Genomic DNA, 20834 nt, shown 5'->3' on the forward strand with positions numbered 1-20834 from the left:
GCACGCTACCCACAGCTTTCTAGCGCAGGTATAGCCTCAAACGTAAACCTTCACCGCAGCGGGACACAGCCTACCTCTACGATTGCAGCTTGTCAGCGAAAGCGGTCATGTGCAGGGATGTAGCTGCTGACTCGCGTTAAAAGGCACACATACATACACCCAGCAGGTATCGCAGCTTCGAAAGCACTGCCGCCATGATCAAAACAATACATCTGCAGCATCTCATACTACCCATCCTATTCCTATAGCCAATCGACCGTCTCTCCTGGATCCAAGATCTTTTTATTTTCGTTGGAACAACCAAGGCATGAAGATAAGCTGTCGTGCTCTTACCTTGGTGAACAATATCGAAAGGCTGAGCTCAGTGATGCCTTCCATGCCAGGACCTGCATTTGAACCATGCTCTCTACTCTTTTTGGAAGTGATAATATGCTCCCTATTCCCGTGGAAAAGCAATATCTACGTACTAGTCTTGCCAATTGAGAAGAGGCCAAGAGCTCATGACCCTCAGAAACGATATCGTAGAGATTCATCAGCCTCAGATAAGAGATGAGTGGCACTTCATGCTTTTGTCAAACTGAACTAGCAAAACAATCTACGGGTAGAGACATGTGCACTTGAGTGCGCTTTCCCAGGGTGTATGGGGCATACCACAGAAAAGATTTTTACATACAGAAATTATGCAAATCCATTGCATGTGTCTCAAATTCATTGTAGCCAGCTATTGAAGAGGCATTTCCCGGAACTTCCAAGGCCATGAAGTGGCATCGAAAGGCAGAGGATTCGATACTCATGACCAGAGGCCGACAACAGGAGTAACATGGAAGCAAGCAAAGTATCAGTAGAGGCAATCTCTTTTGCTAACAGAAGGGTAGCGAGTAGCGGATATATTGATATAGGCCGAATGACACCTGTGGCCAAGCCCAGAAGTATGAAGCCTTCTAGGATACTGCAGTAATCATAGTACTTATATTACAGCATGTACACTTGGAACCCTATATCCAGGTAATTACAAAGGATTCCAAAAGCGGAAGAAATGACGACTGGCCACAGGGCGTCGAGGAAACCCCTAAAGACAAGCCTCCGGCTCCTCCGAACTTCACTCAAGTTCTGCTCATTTGCACTGAACAGATTTCCAGATCATTGAAAACTTTCTTTTCTATATCAGCCATCACTATACATAACCAAACAAAATGCCAAGCGGAAGAACGACCCCCTTTCACTTGCTATGTCTTCGCCCTTCTGCCGACGAGCCTGCCATATGTGCCCCTGCGATACCGGGGGGAGAGATGAACCCTCTCTTCTTTATTCCGTTATTAGCTCTTATCCTAGTTAAGTGGTTTAGACGAGACAGGCGTCTTTGAAGATCCGGCTTTGAGCACAGGCTTAAATCCCGCCGCCCCTCCTGGAATCTTTTGGGGAGGGCTGTGCTGCTTTGCTTTGAGATGCACTCGCTTCCTTTCTTGCTGCGCTTTGCGCCATAAGTCCCTTGGTAAGGATCCTTTCTCCCTTCTTGGAAGGTGCATCGGCAACACTGGCTTTTCCTTTGGCTTGTAGCACATTGCCTTGAAGGGCCCCCACCTTTGGTACTGCACTCTCTGCAGCTGGTGTTTTAGCAGTGGCATTGCCACCAACACTCCCTCCGATATTTGAAGGAATGCTGCTCTTGGAGAGGCTTGGTCCTCCAGGCTTCGGCTTTGCGGATGCAGTTAAGGGTGTTTGGTTATGGAGTACACCCGAAACTTCCTTGTGTGCTGCGCTGGACCTTTGATCTAGTGCACCAGCCTGTGGATCACCGCTGGACGTAGATGGGGCTTTACCGGCAGCGCTCTGCACACTTGATGCAGCCCCTATTGATCTTACGGGTTCCTTCGAGGCAGCCATAAACTTTGTTGCCATGCCAAGGCTCGCAGCAGGAGCTGGACCGACATCCCTTGCCGCTGTGGAAGCTGCGGCAACTTTGGGGGGAGCTTTGGAGGTTGCTTTTCCTGTGTTATCCTTTGGAAGAGCAGTCAAGTGGGTTTCTTCCGGAGCCCGAGATTCTTTGGCAGTAGGAGAAGGCGACGCTGAGGGGGCCTTGTGCTTTGTCTGGACATCAGAGAAATTGCAATGGTGCATGCAGGGGCCGAGGAGTGGCGGATTTGGGGGAAGGAAGGAGAGAATGCGTGCAGGTGTACGCCCAGAAAGTCATCAAAGCGATATGAGTGTTTAGCGAAAAAATCCCTCGCTCACTATTTCAAGTAACGCTGTCTCTATGAAAGGCTCCAGTGCGTGCTATGTGTTTGTCCGAGGACTGCGTGAATCGCCTTACCATATCTTTTCCCTTCGGCCTTGCCTTCCCTGAAGGTGGTAGCAGTGAGCTCTGATCAAAGGACTGCTTCTTGTGAACAGGCACCTCCGTTTTGGTTCGGTGTAGCTCAATCTGGGGCCGTTCGTTTGCTGCAGGCTTAGCTGGGGAGAGGAGATGTAAATATGCCTCCTTGTGTTTAGGGGGTAGAGGTATACGGGCAAGCGAGTCTTGCACTTCCAATGACACTGCAGCCTTCTTCTGAGCAGCAGACTGGGGTCGCAGTGCCTTAAACGGATTTAAATATTCATACCAGGCCATCTTCTGTGGAGGTTCCGATTCCTTCTCGGGTGTGGCAGGGGGCCTCCCGGCTCGAAAATCAAAGGACGGACTGAGCAAGAGGCGAGCAGAAAATAGAGAGCACGAGGCAAAATACGTGAGAGCCACAAAGGATGAAAGGGCAGGGTTTTAAAGGATACAAGAGACAAAAAGAAGCCCTCGGGCTGGCAAGAAAACAGGAGGGAAATGGAAGAGAACAAACGTGCAGTCAACACATCCGCTAAGTTAACAACGGGGTGCTGGGTGAACTACTAAACACCAGGAGTAGTGTTTCGAGAGTTTCTGCCATCACTTTCTGCTCAATTTCTTTCAAATGTAAGAACAACGAAGAGCCCCTGGTCATCTGCATACCACGAGGGATGCTTGACCATTCATAAACAACTCCGTCAGTTGCACACGGGAGACAAGAGAGACAGCATACAAGGGCGCCTTCTAGTGCTCCTACCTGTGCACCACCTCTGCTGATAGCTTAGGTCCTTCCCCTCCAGTGTATCCCGACAGGGTGAAGAAAATGACGCCTGCAAACAAAATAGGAAAAGTTACAGCACACTTCAGCCACGACAAGGAACTGAACAATTCATTTCAGTGCTTTTGAGTGCACAACTCTGCATAGATCGCGCCGTGAAGAAGCACATTAAATGATATCAATGCAAGCAAGCGCACACAAGGGAAACAAAGTTCCGTCGGGCATGAGCAGGATGATTGTCAGCTTATGCTAGGCGGCGCGGGATGGACAAAAAAAGCCCCAGAAAAGATGCATTGGGAACTCCACGTGGTGAGTGTAGCTGAACACCGATTGCAATAAGATGCAAGGGAAGCTATATAAAATAGACAGCCGCAATCGTCTTGCAGTACGTACCGACGATCTGCGGATCGGGAGTAGCTGTGGCACCTATCACTTGTTGAGGGACGTATAGGGGCCACGCACTGGTCTTCGACATCTGATCGCATATACTCACAGCAACATACATAGAAACAATTCATTGTACCTACACCCCGAATCTCTGTCGCTCATCTGCGTGATCAGCTCTGCATGTCTTGTGCCCTGACCATTATACACGAATCTAGGACTAAGGCGTTGCGCCGCAAAGTGAATGTACGAAACTTTGAGTCTCCTCTTTGTTCAGCACTTGTTGCGTTAAGCGTGCAGTAAGGCTCTGAGATTATCGGCATCTAAGCTCCACGGCAGAAACTTTCATGCTCACTCTCTCTCTGCACTGTTCCACGCTTAGGGGTTTGGTGATGCCAGCGACCCGCCGCATGAATTCTCCCGGCTCGCCGTTGTGTCCCTTCTTTGCCATTACCAATAAAACAGCAATGCGAAGCACAGGGGAAGACACATCAAAGGGAAGCACCACCTGAGAAAATCGCACACCAAGAGGCAAACAGGCAAGGCATGAGACAAGGAAAGCAGAGCAGCAGCAGCCACTATGCAAAGCACGCATTAGGAGATAGTGAAGACAGAAACGATTGCCATGGCCGCATGTACAGCTGGCGATGACGAGCTTCTAAACTTTTATAGGTGCTACTTTACAAACATCCATCAAACAGCAGCTACGGCAATGGCTTGTCCGCTGTGGTGTATATATATATATATGTGCGCTTGCTGACGGTTTGCTTGAAATTGCAGTTGATTCTACTCTTTGGGAACTCCGAGTCGTTTTGGGGCCGCGCTATTTCTGTGCGATGCGATGCCAAGAGGGAGATCTGCGTTTCGAAACAAAAAAAGCACAGACACCATCCTCGCGTAAAGCGGCTCGTGTGCCAGTCTGCTCGGTTTGCCTCTGAAGCACCCTCCCCTTCCCTCTCCTAAGCTGCAATCTCTGATTCATCCTTGTCTCTGTCTTTCCTACAAAGCTGCCCGCCCCCACAATTACGGATACTGCATACAACACCGATCGCTACGGACTCTGCCGCAAAATACGGCACCGTGCAACGGTTGAGAAGCCGCGCACAGAATTTTCGGGAAAAAGTCGTGCAGACGACTCTCGTCGAAATGAACGACCCAGCAGAGAAGCACAAGCAGGCTCAGCAGCATAGAGGCGAAAAGGTAGGAGTGACACTACATGGCGGACGCCTATGTTGCTTACGTAATCGAGGTCTTCCCCATCATGGAACACCACACAGTAAGTCCTGGTCGTAACCGCTCCGAGTTGAAATGCATGCGCAAACTTGTAATACAGCCGCCGATACTGCACAATGCGAATGGCGACTTTGGTCCACTTGTGGATGATCTTTTTCGTTTCTATAACTGCATTTGCTTCCAAGGGCGCATCTTCCTCCGACCCCCTTAACTGTTCCTCCGGCACAGTGCAGCCGTCGCTTTCAGGCCCCCGTCCATCGTCTGTAGGCACGATTGGCAGCACTACCATAGATGCCGCAGCGTCAGTCATCTTCAGAGCACCTGAATCTTCCAGTTGCTCCCCGCTGGGCCCCACCTGAGCGGGCGGCTCCTCGGGAGTCTCTGGCGCAATCTGCACAGCCGCAGACGGCGGAGGAGGCTCCGTGGATGGTGGAGGCGGAGGCGTCACCTCAGGCTCTGGCTTCGAGGCTTCAACAGACGGCACCTGAGTCTCTTCAAGCACCGGCTTCGAGGGCTCTTCGGATGGGGGGGAGACCTCTTGCTGTGCCGATGGCGTGAGCGCCACCGATTGACTGGGGCTAAAGCATGGTTCGCTTTCAAGCGGAGGAGAAGGCGGAGATGGTTGGGGTAGCGGTGGTGTTGAGGGTTGTGATAAAGGCTGTGGTTGTGGCGGTACTGCTGAGGCTAGTGGTGTTGGTGGTTGTGGCTGTATTGCTGAGGTCAGTGGTGTTGGTGGTTGTGGTGGTTGTGGGGGAGGCGGTGGCGGACGCGAATCTGGGAGCGCACTACTTGAGGCAATGTAGGAGGAGGCAACCTTAATGGAGGCAGCCTTAATGGAAGTCTTCCTTTCCGGAGCACGATAAGAAAGAGAAGGGGAAACGGAGGGAAGAGAAGCTGCAGGACGCTGTGAGAGGGCAGGCGGAGGCTGCAACGGCGGCGACATCGCTTGGCTGCGGCTAACGGTACGCTGCTCTCTGGGATCTAAGAAACCTTCCAGACGAAGATAGGTGGCTGTGCGCTGTTGCCCTTCGAGCACATTGTCTTTTTCATCCTTGGCAATCTTCAAGTCTACAGCAGACGCCAGGACCGGGCACAACTCATCAGTGTCAGAGAGAAGCTCGCCAGATGCTTCACGGGAGAGTGCAGCAGCTCGCACGGCTAGACACCACTCGGTGACTGTTGACAAAGGGAAACCTTACCTGAGGCTTCACCATCAGCATCCCCCATGGCTTCCCTCTGTCGAATGAGAGGGAGCGGCGACAGCATGTTCTCCGCATTGCACTCAACTCTGCCTCTCCATTCTCCCAGCGAAAGACCCCGTGCATCTGCAGCCTCCTCCCATGCCACATGAAGTTCATTCTCGACATCAGGGAGAGCCTCCTCAGCTCGCCAAAGAAACACCTGTTGCAAAACACACTTCCGCGGGGGTGGCACATTCTGCGGCTCCCTCGGTAACCCTTGGCCATAGGCCCTAATTTTCGCCTTATCTCCTCCAGCCAGCCGTGCTTGCAAATGTAGATCAGACTGTTCAGGCAGGGGGACCTTATCGGGAGTAGTTCCCCAACCGGCATCCCCTACTGTACATTCTGCAGCAGTGATCGGACGGTAAGTAGCTCCCTGCGAGCAATGCGTACGGTAGAACTAAGGAACGGAATGGCACTTTGTTTCACTCAATAGTAAGAGAGGCCGAAGAGGTGCGACCGTAGGGTGTCAGTGAAGTGTAGCATAATTCTATAGTAGAGACTCGGGTTAATTGCAGTAGCATGGCGAATTTCGAGGCTGCAGAGGAGCAACAGTGACGCGCTGGCGATATGAATTCTGAGGAAGCGGCAACACATTAAGCTCTGAATCGTAAGGGCAAGCAACAAACCAATTCAGCAGCGGCAGGTAATAATGTCGCCGGGGGCATGGCACTTAAGTGCCTCGAAGACGCTTTCCCTGGGCAGGAAAAGGGGCAAACGGGGAGTGGCTGGGGGAGACCCTGGCTGAAACCCCTCGTATTGCTCACGAGCTGCGGATCGGAATGCAGACTCAGCAGCAGAAGGCGCAATTTGGTGTGCCAGACGACCCGTGGGAGCAGCAGCTACAAGAGGTGCTGCAAACGCTTGGTGTCACCACAATAAATGAGCAGACTTGGACGTCTGAAGCAGGGATGAAAGTAAAGTGACCTACAGTCAGTCCAGAATCAGGGGAAGCCATGAAGAAGGAACTCTGTTGGTGGGTGTTGCGTCTATGCAGAAAGCTTGACCCAAAAGCATACGGGGGAAGAGCCTGCCCTTCGGCGCCCGTTGACCCCGATCGCCTAACTCGCATGGCTCATTTGTGTAAAACTGCTAAAGTCAGCCAGAGCGCCGCCGTTGAACTGCAAATCTGTGCGTGCCTGGTGCTGAGCCCGTTCCCGTTCTCACAGCACAGCCTATCGCGAAGTTCCGTGGACGACGCAGGTCAGCGTGCGTGAACAAAGGGCCGTTTGAAGGGATCTCAATTTCCACCTTATATAATTGTCTATGCAGAATAGCCCCGAATTTCTCCCATCCGTACGAAAAAAGCAGCGGCAGAAGCGAATCGATGCGTCTGGTTGGAAGCGCTTGATGAACCTGCGGCCGACAGCGCGTTTATTCTGTGCTGCCTCTGACTTTCTTTGTCTCCTCTGTGCTCAGAGACGGTTTTGCGCATTTTAAAGGACAATGACGGATAAAAGTGTTGGAAACACTGAAAAATGATCGTGAATATCGCCGAGTGGCTGTGGCTTGCCTGAAACCCTACTTCGACTTGTACGCCAATCATGATGACCACGAAGAAGAGGTAGTTTAATATATCCGTAAACTAGCTATTTCCTTGGAGTTCTTGAATACTGTCAAAAAGTACAGCTTTTCTAAATTAACGTCTCTCTCCTGAAACATAGACTAGCCCTTGAGTGAGAACAGTGCCTGTCTTCAATGGCACAGAGAAGCACTCAGATACCGAAGAATTCAACGAGCACCTAAAGCCTCTAGGCTTGAAGCATCTAAATGGCCAATATAAGCTGAAGGATAAAGTAAGAGAATGGAAAGAGCCAGGGCGACATCGAAGGTTTAGTGAGCTCCTTTCATTAAAAAGAAAAACAGCCGCTTATGGAATTTTAATGAAATACTGGTTAAGCGCTTCCTCATGTACCTGGGTAGGACAAGCTGTGGGGTATTGTGATCGTTTGATCACGGTGTTTGACTTTGAGAACCGATATGCACTCTGGCTGTGGATGATACAGCTCCTTGACCTGGGTAATCCACACTTTCGCTGCAGGCAATAATGCGAATCGTAATGACCCAACACCGCCAAGAGTTTATGTATACCACACGCTTCTGTCTGTGCAAAGGACTATGTCTGAAGAGGTTGTACCTTGCGGAAGTGCTGCCCTTTAACTGCATTGAACTCCAATCGGGTCCTGAACATCAAAAGATTCAAAGTTCAAAAAGAAAGCTGCTATTCCAGAGGGATATCTTCTAAAACCTTTTATATAGGCACCGCTAAGCTGATTTATGAAATGCGTCCGAGTGCATGAGCATTTGATGGATCTTCTATATAGATGGGCACTCACACTAGATATAGGCTGCATAGAATATTTGTGAGAGGCATATTGATAGACAAGAACAGTAAAAGTCGTGTCCAAGTTTGCTGCAACATTTCAAACATCTTAAAACCAACGCAAAGCTGTTGCAACAGACATTTCAAAAAACAGCTATGCAGCACTGTCGTCACTGTGAATGGGACCAACAGCAGACAAACACCATCTAGACTAAGCAACCAGATAAAATCACGCCGTTATCGTTTTGTAAGTTTCGTGTTTTTGGTTCGATAAGCAGGCTTATGGATGGTAGCTGGGACTATCCGAAGATTATTGAAACACCAATACCGCTTCGCAGCAGCGGTGCTGCTCCACATGCCCCAGCTTTTCGTGCCCGTTCCTTGCGTCCTCGTCAGCAGCGCATAAAACTTACTGCGTTTAAACAGCTCTACCCGCCCGAGCCACTTGTTTGCACCTTATGTTCTGCAAGAGATTCCTTTTTGCCTCAGCCGCTGCTTTGGTGTGCACAAGCCTCTTTGAGGCCTCATGGATGGTTATAGAAAGCAAATTTTTTCTGCTGCTCTAAATGTGATTGCTATGAGCTGCCTTGGACTGGTGTGACTGATTACTGTAGGAGAGATTGCAGCCACAATGGTTCCAAGGGTTCTCGTATGAAAAAACGGCGGCCAAACAATGCAAATTCCTCGCAGCACCACCAGATTCTGTAATCAGTGTAACGCATCAAGGTGAAAGCATGTGTTCCAGCAACTCCTCTCGCATCAGACACATCTTCGATGCAGCAATTGAATTAGCGGCATTAGTAGCAGCCGCCTTCTCAACATTTGAATTTTCTGGCCTTTGCATCTCGGACTTGTTGTCAAATCGTTTTGTGTGCATAAGCAAACGTGGAAGCCCTGTATGTTTCCTTCCTTCATTGGATTTGTTTTTCTTGTGGATCAATGTGTAACAAGTAAGGAGACTATGCCTTAGGTCTCTTTTCAGCCTCTCAACAAAGGGGCAGTATTCCAGTCGAGGCTCGTGCCCTTCCGGCAGTTGTCTACTCTCAACTCACTTCCAGGACAGAATAAACACAACCATTGACTTTACAGAAAGGACAAACAAACATGTCATGCAAAGAATGATAATTTTAAAGAAGGCACAACTAGGCAAAAACTCGACAAGTTCCCTTTTTTGTTTGAGTACTAGGGAGGCCCGCGCAGGACAATGAACGTAGCTGAGCTGACCCCCTCACTTTCGCCAGTTTGCCACACTGGGAACTGTTAGAACATTCTATGATTATTGCGGCTATTTTGTCTTTTACTCGAAGAGTGTCAGGTGATTTTAGTCTTCGAGAGTTCTTCATCTAGCTTTACAAACACACGCAGGGGTAGAAAGGGTATCTATTGCTAGCTTACCGTTATATCAGTATTGGGTTACATTCGCAGGTTTATAAGTTCCCTGCCAAAGCATATCAAACTCGGGAGGACGCTGATAAAGTTCAAACGTCGCTGAAACTTCGTGGCTTTCTGGGTGTAGAGGCAAATGCCTTCCCTCTTCTATCCTCCCCTAGTGCAGCTGCTACATATCAAGGTCTTGAGGGAAGTACACATCGAGAAAAGCATTCTGGAGCTTCGGGTAGAAATGCAATGTCGTAGCTGCAGAGCCTGCTTAGCTGCTACTGTGTGTGTGTGTGCGTGTGGATGTTCGTTGACAGACCGCAGCTAAATCGTGGCTCGACAGCACTACGAGAAACCATGCCCAAAAAAAGCGTGCTCAGGGTTTCCCTGTGTTTTTAGCACAGACTGGGTGCTGAAAGCGTTATTCGAGGCAACTTGCGACTGCGATGAACTCAGAGTTCAGAGTGAGTACCGATCTGCTATCATCTCGTGGCTCCCGCCTGCAGCAGCATAGAAGAAGCTGGACAAATGAAGGAAGAGTTATTCCCTTGTTGGTTCTCCAAAACCCGTTCCCTTATATGTATATATAAACGGACGTGTAAAAATCAAGAAAAAAAGGGGCTACAGGGCGCGTTGTACAGCAGCTCCCGTTTTTTGCAATAGTACGCGCATCCGAGGTTGAAAATGATATTGAGTACTTTACATTCTATAGCATACTCCAGAAACGCAACAGAACTTTAAAGTAGAAGAAAAGTACGCTTTTTACTGTGATGAGCTCAGAATCCGTGGCATAGCTGTTGAGGGTGTAACTTTCGGTCACTCGCTGTTGGGAGGAGTGAAGACAGAGTATGACGCTCTGTTCAACGAAGACACTTTACACCGCGCTAACTGTGACAAGAAGCTTTGAATTCAAGTAACGGATTTATGTAAAGAGAGATAACTGGCTGAATCTAGTGACGCTGTGCCAGTAGCACCCAAACGACCGGATAAAGTGATCAGACACTGCTGTGAATAGGCATGTTTCGATGAAGAATGCTTTTCATTGCTCCGTCATGATCCCTTTTGACTTCAAGTAAAAATCTTGGAAGCGTCATCATAACTGTTTGCAATTGGCAAGGATGCTTTGTGCATGGCCTTGCTCGCGCTTCCTACCAGATACCTCCTTCCACTGAACCACTTTCATGGTGAAATGAAGAAGAGCTCAACCAGGGATAAGGCCCTATGCCTTGCCCTTGTTTGGATTTCTGCGTTTAACTCCGCATTCTGTATCCGCATAAATCCATTCACAGCGAAGAGCACGGCCAGTACGCGTCATTTCAACTATCCCGAAATTGCACAGTGCTCATGGCACATTTGACCACCCATGTGTTTCAGTAAAAATGGGAGAAACCATCACAGGTATTCTACGCTATACCACCTAGAATATATGTTGAAAGCTAATCACCGAGTGAAGACATTGCAAAGGAATTTGCCCTTGGATTTGATGAGCTACCGACCACTGAAGAAATAGTAAGCTACCTTTGCCACTTGCTCTCCATGAATATTTACTTAATAAGCATGCCACTAAAACAGGTCCAGGAAATATCCAAGTAAAATGTTTTGGAACAAAGCTGTTTACCCACTAGAAGACCTGTTTCATCAGTGATAACGTCGAAGAAATGTCTTCCCTAGATGAGCGGCTGGATTCCGAGAAGAGGAAACCCGTGTTGTACCTGTAGGTAAAACATGCCACCTTGCCTATCAATACCAATCAATGATTCACTAAAACAATATTGTTCTAAAGTTGCCCAGGGCCCTCATACGCTCGTGACTATACAGCAACCTGCCCAGAGTCATGGATTCTTCAAGCTAACGGCACTTGCTGGGGGCGCGGGTATCGGGGGTACGCTACTCTTTGCTTCCCACCACATGAAGCTCTAATTTTTTTGTTTGGTGTTATAAAACATTTTGCATCATTATGTATGGCTGCATTCCATCAGCCCTTGCGAATCAATGCATTACTTCGGGGCTTTCGACCAGGCGCGGAAAGAAAAGTTTGTACGTTAATTACACTTAAGGAGGTGATTATAGTGATGAAACAGCAACCAAACACATGCTTTAGGAGCACGATTGTTGCGCCTACTGGCCCAAGAAGGAAAAGCGGGCGGCGCTGAAGCCTTCCGTTCCACACGGCCCGGTATGCGGATTCATACTGATAAAAGGCATGAATGGTCTCTACTTGGTTTTAAATTGTATCGTATATCCCCGCTTCAGGTCGAGCCAATCACTGGAGCCATTGTACACCCTACTCTGTTGTAGGGGCAGAAAAAAATCAAGGTCTTTGTATCCCTTCTACTAGGTTGGAGAGTAGAGAATTTTGCGTTCAACTGTAACAGACAGGACATTAAAAGTCACATCAATTTCCAGCCAAGTTAGATCTACAGCAGAAAAAGTGCAAAATAAAAAGGCACACGCTACATGGACGACCTACGGTGTAGGCAGCATCGGTATCCCACACAACAACATGAGCAGTTGACCTGTTTGCTGTCTGACTTCTCGCTCTATCTCTTTGAAAGTCCTCCCTTTGCTGCCTTTTTAGAGGCTGCCTCTGCCTTTTTTCTTTCCCTCTCCAAAAGTTCCTGTTTTGCCTTCCTCGCAGCCTCGATGTTTCTTACGAACGAAGCCACTTGCTTGAAGAATTCGTCGGGTTTCACTTTCTTCATGTCTTTTTCGGGGTAACCCAAGTACCGCACCGCTACGTTAAAGTCTTCCATTGACTGAAACAAACAAGAGGAAAGGGGGCGAAAATGCCAAAGAGTTTAGACATGGGAAAGTCTCTCAGGGGCATGGGTGACTACAAGAAAAGCAAGGAACAATCCGCCTTAGTTTGTGCACCCTCCGGATTATAGTAATACAAAGATTGTTACAATGCAGCATTTCTCGTGAGCAAATGCTTTAATAGTAGAGGGATCATGGTTATGTGAGTAATCTAGTTCCTTTACTCTTGGCATCTCGCTTTTACCTCCTTGAGGAATCTTTCGAGTTCTGTGACCTTTGGAAGCGCCTCTTCGACGAATTCGTCCATAATCGTCGCTAATGGATCTTTGTCTCCCAGCACTCCTGAAGCTTCATTTCCTTTTCTGGCGGCTTCCACCGTATTCTTAACCTTTGCAACGCCTAATTGATGAGAAGAGATAAACACCGATAAGCAACAGGCTCATAAAGGATCTGATAAAAATAAACGACATGTATGTATTCAGATGCTGAAAGATGAAGGCCAGACAGCGTATTGGCACTGTATCAAAGTACCCAGGTTAGCAGCGGAGAAGTCAGTAAGTACGGTAGTTTGATTATACCAGCAGACAAGAAAAGAAGACGCTTTTCGTCGGTGGAGCAACCAGTTACATGAATAATCTTCAGATGGTGCTCTTCATACTCGCAGATAATAGTCATACGACAAAATTAACAGAGCTAACAATAAAGCCATTTATTGAAAAGCAATACAGATATAGAATAAAAGCGAAACGTCGTTGACAAGCAGCAATGAAAATGCCAACAAAACATTCAGCTATGTACATGTCCTGCTTGCCTTGTTTAAGTGCCACTATTTTCCCCTCTATTGCTCCAACGTCTACTTTCTGCCCCTTTTCGCATATCTTTAACTCGTTATAGATGTCCAAAATGCTCGGATTTTGTTCCCAAATCACCTGAGGGAAGCATTGCAACAGGCATGAAATTATGGGCAACAGGATAAAATGTGAGTACAGCCGCATGAATGTAAAAACACCACCAGGCACAATACTGTACAGGCATGAATACTTTTATACCTGCACCTATAGAAGTTTGTATACTCCGAAAAGGAATGTTGTCCCTTTGAATGTGTGAGGACTGTTTACGCTATTGAACACTTCGGATATGAGGCTTGGATTATGATTGCTCACATCACAGAGGTATTGTAGGAGCGTCCTTATTGGTTTTGTTGTCGATCTGACTTCGGTGAGCTTCGCTAGTGTAGTGGGCTTGAAGCCGTCAGCGTTACCCCTCTGCGGGTCTCCTTCATTCAGCATATTTCCGAGCTCCAGAACGGCAAAGAGTATGCTTTTGAGGTTTTTGCATGACCTTACAGCGTCACAAGACTCAGACAATGCAGAAACAGGGTTGTAAGCGTCCTTGTAGTTCTCTGCAAAGTTTAGGGCGAAGAGATGGGCGTCCAGGCGCTGCCTCATTAGGGGAATGCCCATCATAGCAGCAACAAACTGCTCGGGACGATCCACCAGCTTCAAGTCTCCACCTTAGAAGCAGAGATATGCAAAGCCACAGACGAGAGAGATCGAGAGGTGGCAAAATGTCAGCCCGATGCTCAAGGACACAGCTGGGGGCAAAGGGGAAAAAGCGAGATAGGAAGATATTCACGACTACGAGAAGAAAGTTACAACAAGGAAAATGAGTGCACACGTAGAGGAAGGCAGGAGAAGGCAAGATTACATTAGGGGCATAAGAATCCACTAGAAAACACGATGAGCTCCAAAACCAATGGAAGGAAAACCCGCATACAAAAGGTAAAGGGTAGGCTAAGATATGGACAGGAGCATAACCCACGGGGCAGAAAATTACACGGCGATACGAGCTGGTCGGCACGACACAAATAAAGCGAAAGCGATACGCCAAAGATAACAGGGTAATACGAGAAGGCAGAGGCAGCCAGGTGCAGCCAGTCGAGTTGGAAAAACCGAATGGGAGATGGATGGTGGTGAGGCTACACCAGAGAGGCGCATTAGAGTGGACAGAAGGGGGGAAGGTTGCACACCTCCAGTTCAAGGGAAGCGAGAATGAAAAAGCCAACTATGAAAGCGGCAACAAGCAGTGGCACCGAGCTTTTTGCTCCATGAAGGAAAGTAGTCAGGCTGTGTGTATGATAGGGATGCCAAGCCCACCGGAGCTGATATATTCCTTCATTACGGCTGTCTCTTCCGGAGTTGGCACGAAGTTCAGGAGACTCTCTGTCGCTTCTACCGTCAGGATCTGCGGAGCCCACAGCTCGCAAAATGGAAGGCATGCGTATCACGGCCCTAAGCCCCAGACGCATTAACGTCTTGAAGAACAAGACAGAAGATACGCAGGGAGAGAGGGATGGGGGGAAGGGGGCAGCGCGGCATCAAGGGATAGGAATGCACTGCGGCTCAATGTATGGAAGTAAATTGAGACAGACAGACAGACAGATATACATACATACAGACATACATACAGACAGACAGACAGACCGACAGACAAACAGACAGATAAACAGCCAGAAAGACAGACAGAAAGAAAGACAGACACAAACAGACACAAATACACAGACGGACAGGCATATATATCGGCATGGATACACAGCTAGGGGTGGGTGCAGAATGGAGAAAAAGGCAGGAAAATGGAGGAGCTTTTGCGGTGTGATTCAGAAGCAATGGACGGAAGCGCATGGCGTGAGTCGAGCCTAAAGAGAAGAAGGTTGCCGTTGGGGTCGCCACAAAAGAGACTGCCACTTGCACGCTTCCACCACGAAACCACGAATTGTGTGTCTACCCGAATCTGCCAGTTTGCGCGGGTACCTTGGGGCTTAGATCTATAATGGCCTCCCTGAGCTCTTGATACGAGTAGTTGCTGAATTTCGCAAGGGCGATGTTCATGTTGTACGCCCTCTTAGAATCAGGCAGTAGCTGGAGGACCTGTAGCAGCCACGTCAAGTGTGAGGCATACAGAGAGCAATAACCAGCTTGGCCTTTAAGTTGGACTTCACAAAAGCGCTTGCTACAAATTCTCTCTCTATCTCTGTCGTTTGCGTTATTCGCAAGCGCTGTAGAATCTGATCCCCCTCTGCGGCAGCAACTCTGAACTCCTCCGTCCTACAGCAGCCTCGAGCCGAGCCGATGACGTGCAGGGCTTCGAAAAGTGCCTACTTTGGGCTTCTTGACTTCTGTCTTCGCCTTCGGTGCAAGCTTGGCGAACGTCTCCTCCACGTCTTCCTTTTTGACGTGGAAAGCTTCTCTTTTCTGAAAATCCAAGGAACCATGACAGTTTGCCGCTGGGGGGGTTGCGAGGCCCCTCCAGGATTTCGTAAGACTTTGTGTCACTTCCCCATACAGCGCAAGAGAGAGGTCCTTGTGATCAGAAACCAGAGTAGTAAGCTCTTCAAAACGGAAAAAAAGGAGCTTTCGTTTTCCAAGAACGCACCTGGAAGAGGGTTCCCTGAACATCGTCTGCAAATAGGGGATCCCAGAAGAAACGCTTGGTCTTTCCTTCATCTTTTTTCCCGATCTTCAGTCCCCCCGCCTTCTTCGCGCCAGGGCCCTTCTTGCCTGCCCCGAAAATTCACGCATGCACCTCATAGTCAAGAGCCGTTTTTGGCGCTCTCCTGTGCATGCGGCTTCGCGCGGCTCCACTGCTGGTGGTGGTGGCGTTGGGGGCTTTGCATGCGCCTCCCACAATTAGCGGTGCTGATCGTGCAGCAGGAGAGACTTCTACACTGCCCTTAGCGGTGCTGATCGTGCGGCAGGAGAGACTCCTACACTGCCCTTAGCGGTGCTGATCGTGCGGCAGAAGAGACTTCTACACTGCCCTTAGCGATGCTGATCGTGCAGCAAGAGAGACTCCTACACTGCCCTTAACGATGTTGATCGTGCAGCAGGAGAGACTCCTACACAGCCCTTAGCGGTGCTGATCGTGCAGCAGCAACAAAAGGAAAGCGCAGCCGCACGCGAAGCCACGCTAAGGCGACCACACGCTTACCAGGAGGAGGCTTCGGGGGCCCCTTGCCTCCGCCAGGCCCTTTTCCTGGGGGCCCCGCCTTGGGGGGCCCCTTCTTGGGAGCTTCCTTCTTCGCTTCCTCCTTTGGCTTCGCTTTCTGCAGTCGACAAGCAGCAGCAAGCGCGCTACAGAGGCCTCTTACTGGCTGCAGTAGCGGATGCAACGCCGAAAACAGCCGCGACAAAGACAGCTGGAACCTACCGCTTCCGGCTCTTTTGCAGCAGAGGCCTGGCTCGAAGCAGATGACACCAACACACAGGCAGAGAGAGAGACATACATACACGTACGCACAGAGACACACATACACATACACACAAAGACATACATACACATACGCACAGAGAGACACATATAGATACACAAAAACACACATACAAACACACAGACACACATTCAGACACACACACAAATACACATACACACACAAATACACATACACACACAAATACACATACACACACAAATACACATACACACACAAATACACACATACACACACAGACACACAAACAATGCACACTCGAAGTCACAAGCTGATACATTCAAACTCTTGGGCCTTGATGATCCGAAGTACCGCACACTTGATACACCCACTGTGGCTGAGAGCGCGTCACTGCTAACTCGAAGCCTTCAACCGTAGGGCTCTGCGCCTTTATCCCTAAGCTGCATGTACCTTGGCAAGAACGGCAGCCAGACTAGCCAAGTCTGTTGATCCCACGTTGGTGGATGCACCCCACCCGATGCCTTCAGCAGACTTCATAAGACCAAACTTGGCAAGGCCCTGACGCATGCGCAGGCAGACACCGAAGCCAACAAGGCGTAGACGCGCCAACGCAGAGGAGCGTGCCTTTACGGGCTTGAGCGTGGCAGGAGGCGTCGCGTCTTGCAGAAACAGAGCGAGCCAAAACGCTTGGTCTGCCTTCTCCCTCCTTTCCCCCGTGCAAAGCCCCCCTTCCCGTCAAAAAATGCGCTTTGCTCTCCCCATACGGCGTCGAGTAGTCTCCCACCCACCTGGCCAGAAAGCCAATCCTTGAGGGGAGGGGGGGCCTTTTCTTCCTCCCGCTGCCTTGCCGTCAGTCCCAGCTTGCGGGCTGCTAAGACGGAGAGAGAAGCTTGTGCGAGCGAAAACGAAGAAAGATCCTGCCACGCCAAGTACCCACAGCCACGCTGCACCCTCTGCCTCTAGGAGCTTCCTTTCGACGCGCGCCGCAAAGCGCCGCTTCGCATCCAACTCCCCCTTCAGAACGGATGTTTCCCCACCCCTCGCTCCCCCTTTTTCATGCATGCACGCTTGCCACGAACTTAGGGCCCGCAAGCAAGGCTCTAGAGAGGCAGATCATGCTGCACGCATGCATGCTGTATGCGTCCTACGTGCATGCAGCATGCCCAGGAAAAGGCAAGAATCGACGCGGGCTTAACGCGAAGCTCTCACCACCTGCCAAGGCAGCGTACAGACTTCCTTGTTGTCGGCGTCCAACAAAACAACCACAGGGATTGATCCCACTTCAGGAACGATTTCTGTGCCAGCCCTGCACTTTTTTATCTGAAGACACAGTCGTTTCGAACCCCCAGTCCAGGAGGCCAAACGCCAGATCCTCCTGCTCCGTCTGAGCTTGCTCGTGAGCTCACGCGAGCCGCGGAACGCAGTGTGACTTCCTGCTTTCGCAACGCACTGACTGACTCTTCGCTCCCTAAGTCTAAAGGCAAACCCTCACCTTCGAGAGCAGCGACGTGCTGATGGGACGCGCACACTTGGGGATGGTTGCAATGGTCCCCTTGGGAGTCAAAAACATATGGCCAGGCTTCTAAAGGCAAGCGCCACACAGCAGACACCACACAGAACGCAACGCTTCAATGCCTCCGACTGGACCCCATCGCAAGCCCCCCCCGACTCTTCATGCCCTTTTAAGCGGCTTTTTACGGATTTTTCAATGTCTTCAGGGGATTTGACGCGCGTGCCCTTCTCTCCAATCACGATTTTATGCACAGCCTTCGGCGCAGCAGCCTTGGCAGCCGTGCCTCCTGGAGGCGTCTCTTTCGAGGCTCCCGCACCGAGCCCCTCTTTGGGGGGCCCCTCTTTAGGGGGCCCTTCCTTGGGAGCCTCCTTAGAAGGGCTTTGAGGAGCTTCCTTAGCAGGTTCCTTGGAAAGAGCTTCTTTGGGCGCTTGCTTGACAGCCTCTTTAGGAGCCTCTTTAGGGGGTTCTGTCTTCGCAGCAGCAGGAACGTCTTTGGAAACTTCCTTTGGAGGCCCCTTGGGAGGCGCCGGAGGCACCGACGGCGCTTTCGCTGGCAAGGAGGGAGCCTTAGGGGCCTCCTTAGGAGGAGGAGGAGCAGCAGCAGCGTCTTTAGGAGGAGGAGGAGCAGCAGCAGCAGCATCCTTTGGAGGAGGAGCTGCAGCAGCAGCAGCATCCTTTGGAGGAGGAGCTGCAGCAGCACCTTTAGGAGGAGGAGGAGCAGCAGCAGCAGCGTCCTTTGGAGGAGGAGCTGCAGCAGCAGCAGCATCCTTTGGAGGAGGAGCAGCAGCAGAAGCATCCTTTGGAGGAGGAGCAGCAGCAGCAGCAGCACCTTTAGGAGGAGGAGGAGCAGCAGAAGCGTCCTTTGGAGGAGGAGCAGCAGCAGCGTCCTTAGGAGGAGCAGCAGCAGCAGCAGCGTCCTTAGAGGCCCCTGGTGCTTTCCCCTTATCTGTTGGAGGCGCAGGAGGCGAGGATTTTTTCAATATTCCTTGCTTCAGCTGAACTGTGCCTGTGGAGGGTCCTAGTACATCTTCGTCCTTAGGTGCCGCCAGTGGCTGGGGTGCTGTCCACCCAGCTGCAGCGCCTCCTGCCTTTTTCTTGGGGATGCCTCCTTTGGGGCCTTTAGGAGGCAGCGCATGCAGAGCGACGCGCATGAAGAGCCCGTCTCGCTGCTGCTGCTGCTGCTGCTGCTTCTCATGGGCGTCAGTAGTGTCGGAATCCGCACAAGAGGATCTCGGAGCGTCGAGTTCAGGAGGAGAGGATTCAAGGGAAGAAAGGCGCAGCGGCAGGCTGCTATTACTGGAACTGGGGGTATGTCGCCGCTGATTCGGAGACGACGATATCCAAGGCAGCCTTTGCACGAAGGTGCCTCTGCTGCTGCCGTTGCTGCTGCTGCTGCTGCTGCTGCTGTTGCTGCTGCTATCTTCCACTGGATGCGGGTCCAAAGGCTCCAAGAAGCCCTCAAGTGCGGGGGGAATGTGAATCCTCTCGAAGGCTCCTGGAGGCCCCTCGTCTGCGGCGCTTGATGCGAGAGTGTGTTTCTCTGGAATAGAGGCGCCATCTTTTCGAGGCTTTCGAATGAGATTGCGGAGGCTTTCAAGGTAGGAGCACCTTCTTTTTGCGGCGAGTAGAGGGACTGCCAGCTGGGGATGTTGCTGGAGTGCAGGGCATATGTGCAGCGACTCCTGGTGTTGCTTAAGGCTCTGCTGCTCAGAGGACGCGTCTTGAGGAGGCAGGTGCGTCAGTCCACGAGACTTCAGGAGCAGATGGCATCCTGCTCGTTCACCAAAACTCCTGACACTGCTGCCCCTCTGTTCACTGTGGCCGCTGCAGGAGGCTGCAGGGGCCCCTGGCGGTTCCGCTATAGGGGCCCCCTTCCCCCCCATTGCACGGGTTCATTCCCCGGAGAGGCGCCTTAGGGGACGTCTCTGCACCGGATCGAGGGGTTGAAGGCTGCAGCACCAGCACCAGTGGTCTGCAGGGGTCCCTCCGCAGGGTGGAGGGTTTCCCAAGGAGCCTTGCGTGGAAGACTCGTGAGCAGCGCTTCTGCACGTCGAGATCTTAAGGCATGCGCCGCTGAAAGTCGCGCTGGGAGGGCGAAGCGCGAGGAAACCAAGGAAAAGGAAGGCGCAGAAAGGCCGGTGCGGTGGAGGCTGACAAACGGCTTGTTCCTCTTGCAAGCGCGCTGGGAAAAGCCCGCATGGTGACAGAAAAAAGAGCGAAAGGTGCTACGGAGAAAGGCCTTGAAATGGAGGACGAAAAAAGCTGCCTCTTGCCACCACTGCAGAGACGACAAGCGCCAGTGGTGGTACCCCCTGAGGTCAAAGCGTCTGGTCTCAATGCCTCTACTACTGCCCTGCACACGCACCACTATTGACGCAGCGCCTGCAGCAGAACCTCTTTTGGAAGAAATGCCGTTTAAACAAAAGAACTAATAAAAGGGCCTTCTGCTTGGCCTTCTCTGGGGAGAGTTTCCCTCCACACACAAACAGAGGGTAGGGGTGGTCTTCAGTCCACCGACTGCTGCGTCCTCAGGGGGCGCTCCTCTGCATAAAAGGCGCTTCCTGGAGGAACAGGGGGTTTGTTTTCAGTGTCTTCGGCGCATTAGACTCATGGGGAAATCCACGTAGAAGCGAAAGCACGATCCAGTTAGCCTAACAGGGATCTTTCTGGGCTTCTCGAGGGTGCG

The 20834-nt window shown here is 50.7% G+C and overlaps 3 protein-coding genes across 3 annotated transcripts; 1 reads left to right on the forward strand and 2 right to left on the reverse strand.

Moving 5' to 3' along the window:
• Nucleotides 1–1386: 1386 nt before the first annotated feature.
• Nucleotides 1387–6618, reverse strand: LOC34617896. Its single transcript, XM_026335759.1, has 10 exons — nt 6580–6618; nt 5909–6326; nt 5671–5777; nt 4717–5214; nt 4238–4333; nt 3832–3984; nt 3486–3567; nt 3072–3144; nt 2312–2678; nt 1387–2076 (listed from the first exon to the last, which is right to left on the reverse strand). The coding sequence occupies exons 1-10, from the start codon at nt 6616–6618 to the stop codon at nt 1387–1389; spliced, it is 2523 nt and encodes an 840-aa protein (XP_026191544.1).
• A 4411-nt stretch (nt 6619–11029) lies between these two features.
• On the forward strand, nt 11030–11696 carry LOC113146929. Its single transcript, XM_026335760.1, has 4 exons — nt 11030–11048; nt 11104–11239; nt 11434–11532; nt 11630–11696. The coding sequence occupies exons 1-4, from the start codon at nt 11030–11032 to the stop codon at nt 11694–11696; spliced, it is 321 nt and encodes a 106-aa protein (XP_026191545.1).
• Nucleotides 11697–12190: 494 nt separating this feature from the next.
• LOC34617897 (protein cappuccino) lies at nt 12191–20347 on the reverse strand. Its single transcript, XM_026335761.1, has 17 exons — nt 20277–20347; nt 19566–19738; nt 19048–19265; nt 18324–18726; nt 17979–18217; nt 17424–17495; nt 17085–17193; nt 16614–16657; nt 16387–16509; nt 15926–15959; nt 15566–15660; nt 15218–15334; nt 14564–14651; nt 13571–13920; nt 13219–13336; nt 12652–12806; nt 12191–12406 (listed from the first exon to the last, which is right to left on the reverse strand). The coding sequence occupies exons 1-17, from the start codon at nt 20345–20347 to the stop codon at nt 12191–12193; spliced, it is 2625 nt and encodes an 874-aa protein (XP_026191546.1).
• Between the last annotated feature and the right edge of the window lie 487 nt (nt 20348–20834).

The sequence above is a fragment of the Cyclospora cayetanensis genome, unplaced genomic scaffold, assembly GCF_002999335.1.
Source record: "Cyclospora cayetanensis isolate NF1_C8 unplaced genomic scaffold, CcayRef3 CcayRef3_contig_8, whole genome shotgun sequence".
Taxonomy (NCBI): domain Eukaryota; phylum Apicomplexa; class Conoidasida; order Eucoccidiorida; family Eimeriidae; genus Cyclospora; species Cyclospora cayetanensis.

Bases quoted from the DNA above. Each gene is read 5' to 3' on its own strand.
- LOC34617896 (XM_026335759.1), bottom strand. From the start codon at position 6,618: ATGCCCCCGGCGACATTATTACCTGCCGCTGCTGAATTG. The intron at 6,327-6,579 runs GTTTGTTGCTTG...CATTGCTCGCAG, and splicing joins TACCTGCCGCTGCTGAATTG to GGAGCTACTTACCGTCCGAT. The intron at 5,778-5,908 runs GTAAGGTTTCCC...CGTCTGCTGTAG, and splicing joins TGCTGATGGTGAAGCCTCAG to ACTTGAAGATTGCCAAGGAT.
- LOC34617897 (XM_026335761.1), bottom strand. From the start codon at position 20,347: ATGCGGGCTTTTCCCAGCGCGCTTGCAAGAGGAACAAGCCGTTTGTCA. The intron at 15,960-16,386 runs GTGGTCGCCTTA...GGGGCAGGCAAG, and splicing joins AGCCTCCTCCTGGTAAGCGT to AAGGGCCCTGGCGCGAAGAA. The intron at 14,652-15,217 runs GTACCCGCGCAA...TGGGCTCCGCAG, and splicing joins TTATAGATCTAAGCCCCAAG to ATCCTGACGGTAGAAGCGAC.
- LOC113146929 (XM_026335760.1), top strand. The intron at 11,240-11,433 runs GTAAAATGTTTT...ATTGTTCTAAAG, and splicing joins CAGGTCCAGGAAATATCCAA to TTGCCCAGGGCCCTCATACG. The intron at 11,533-11,629 runs GTACGCTACTCT...GCATTCCATCAG, and splicing joins TGGGGGCGCGGGTATCGGGG to CCCTTGCGAATCAATGCATT.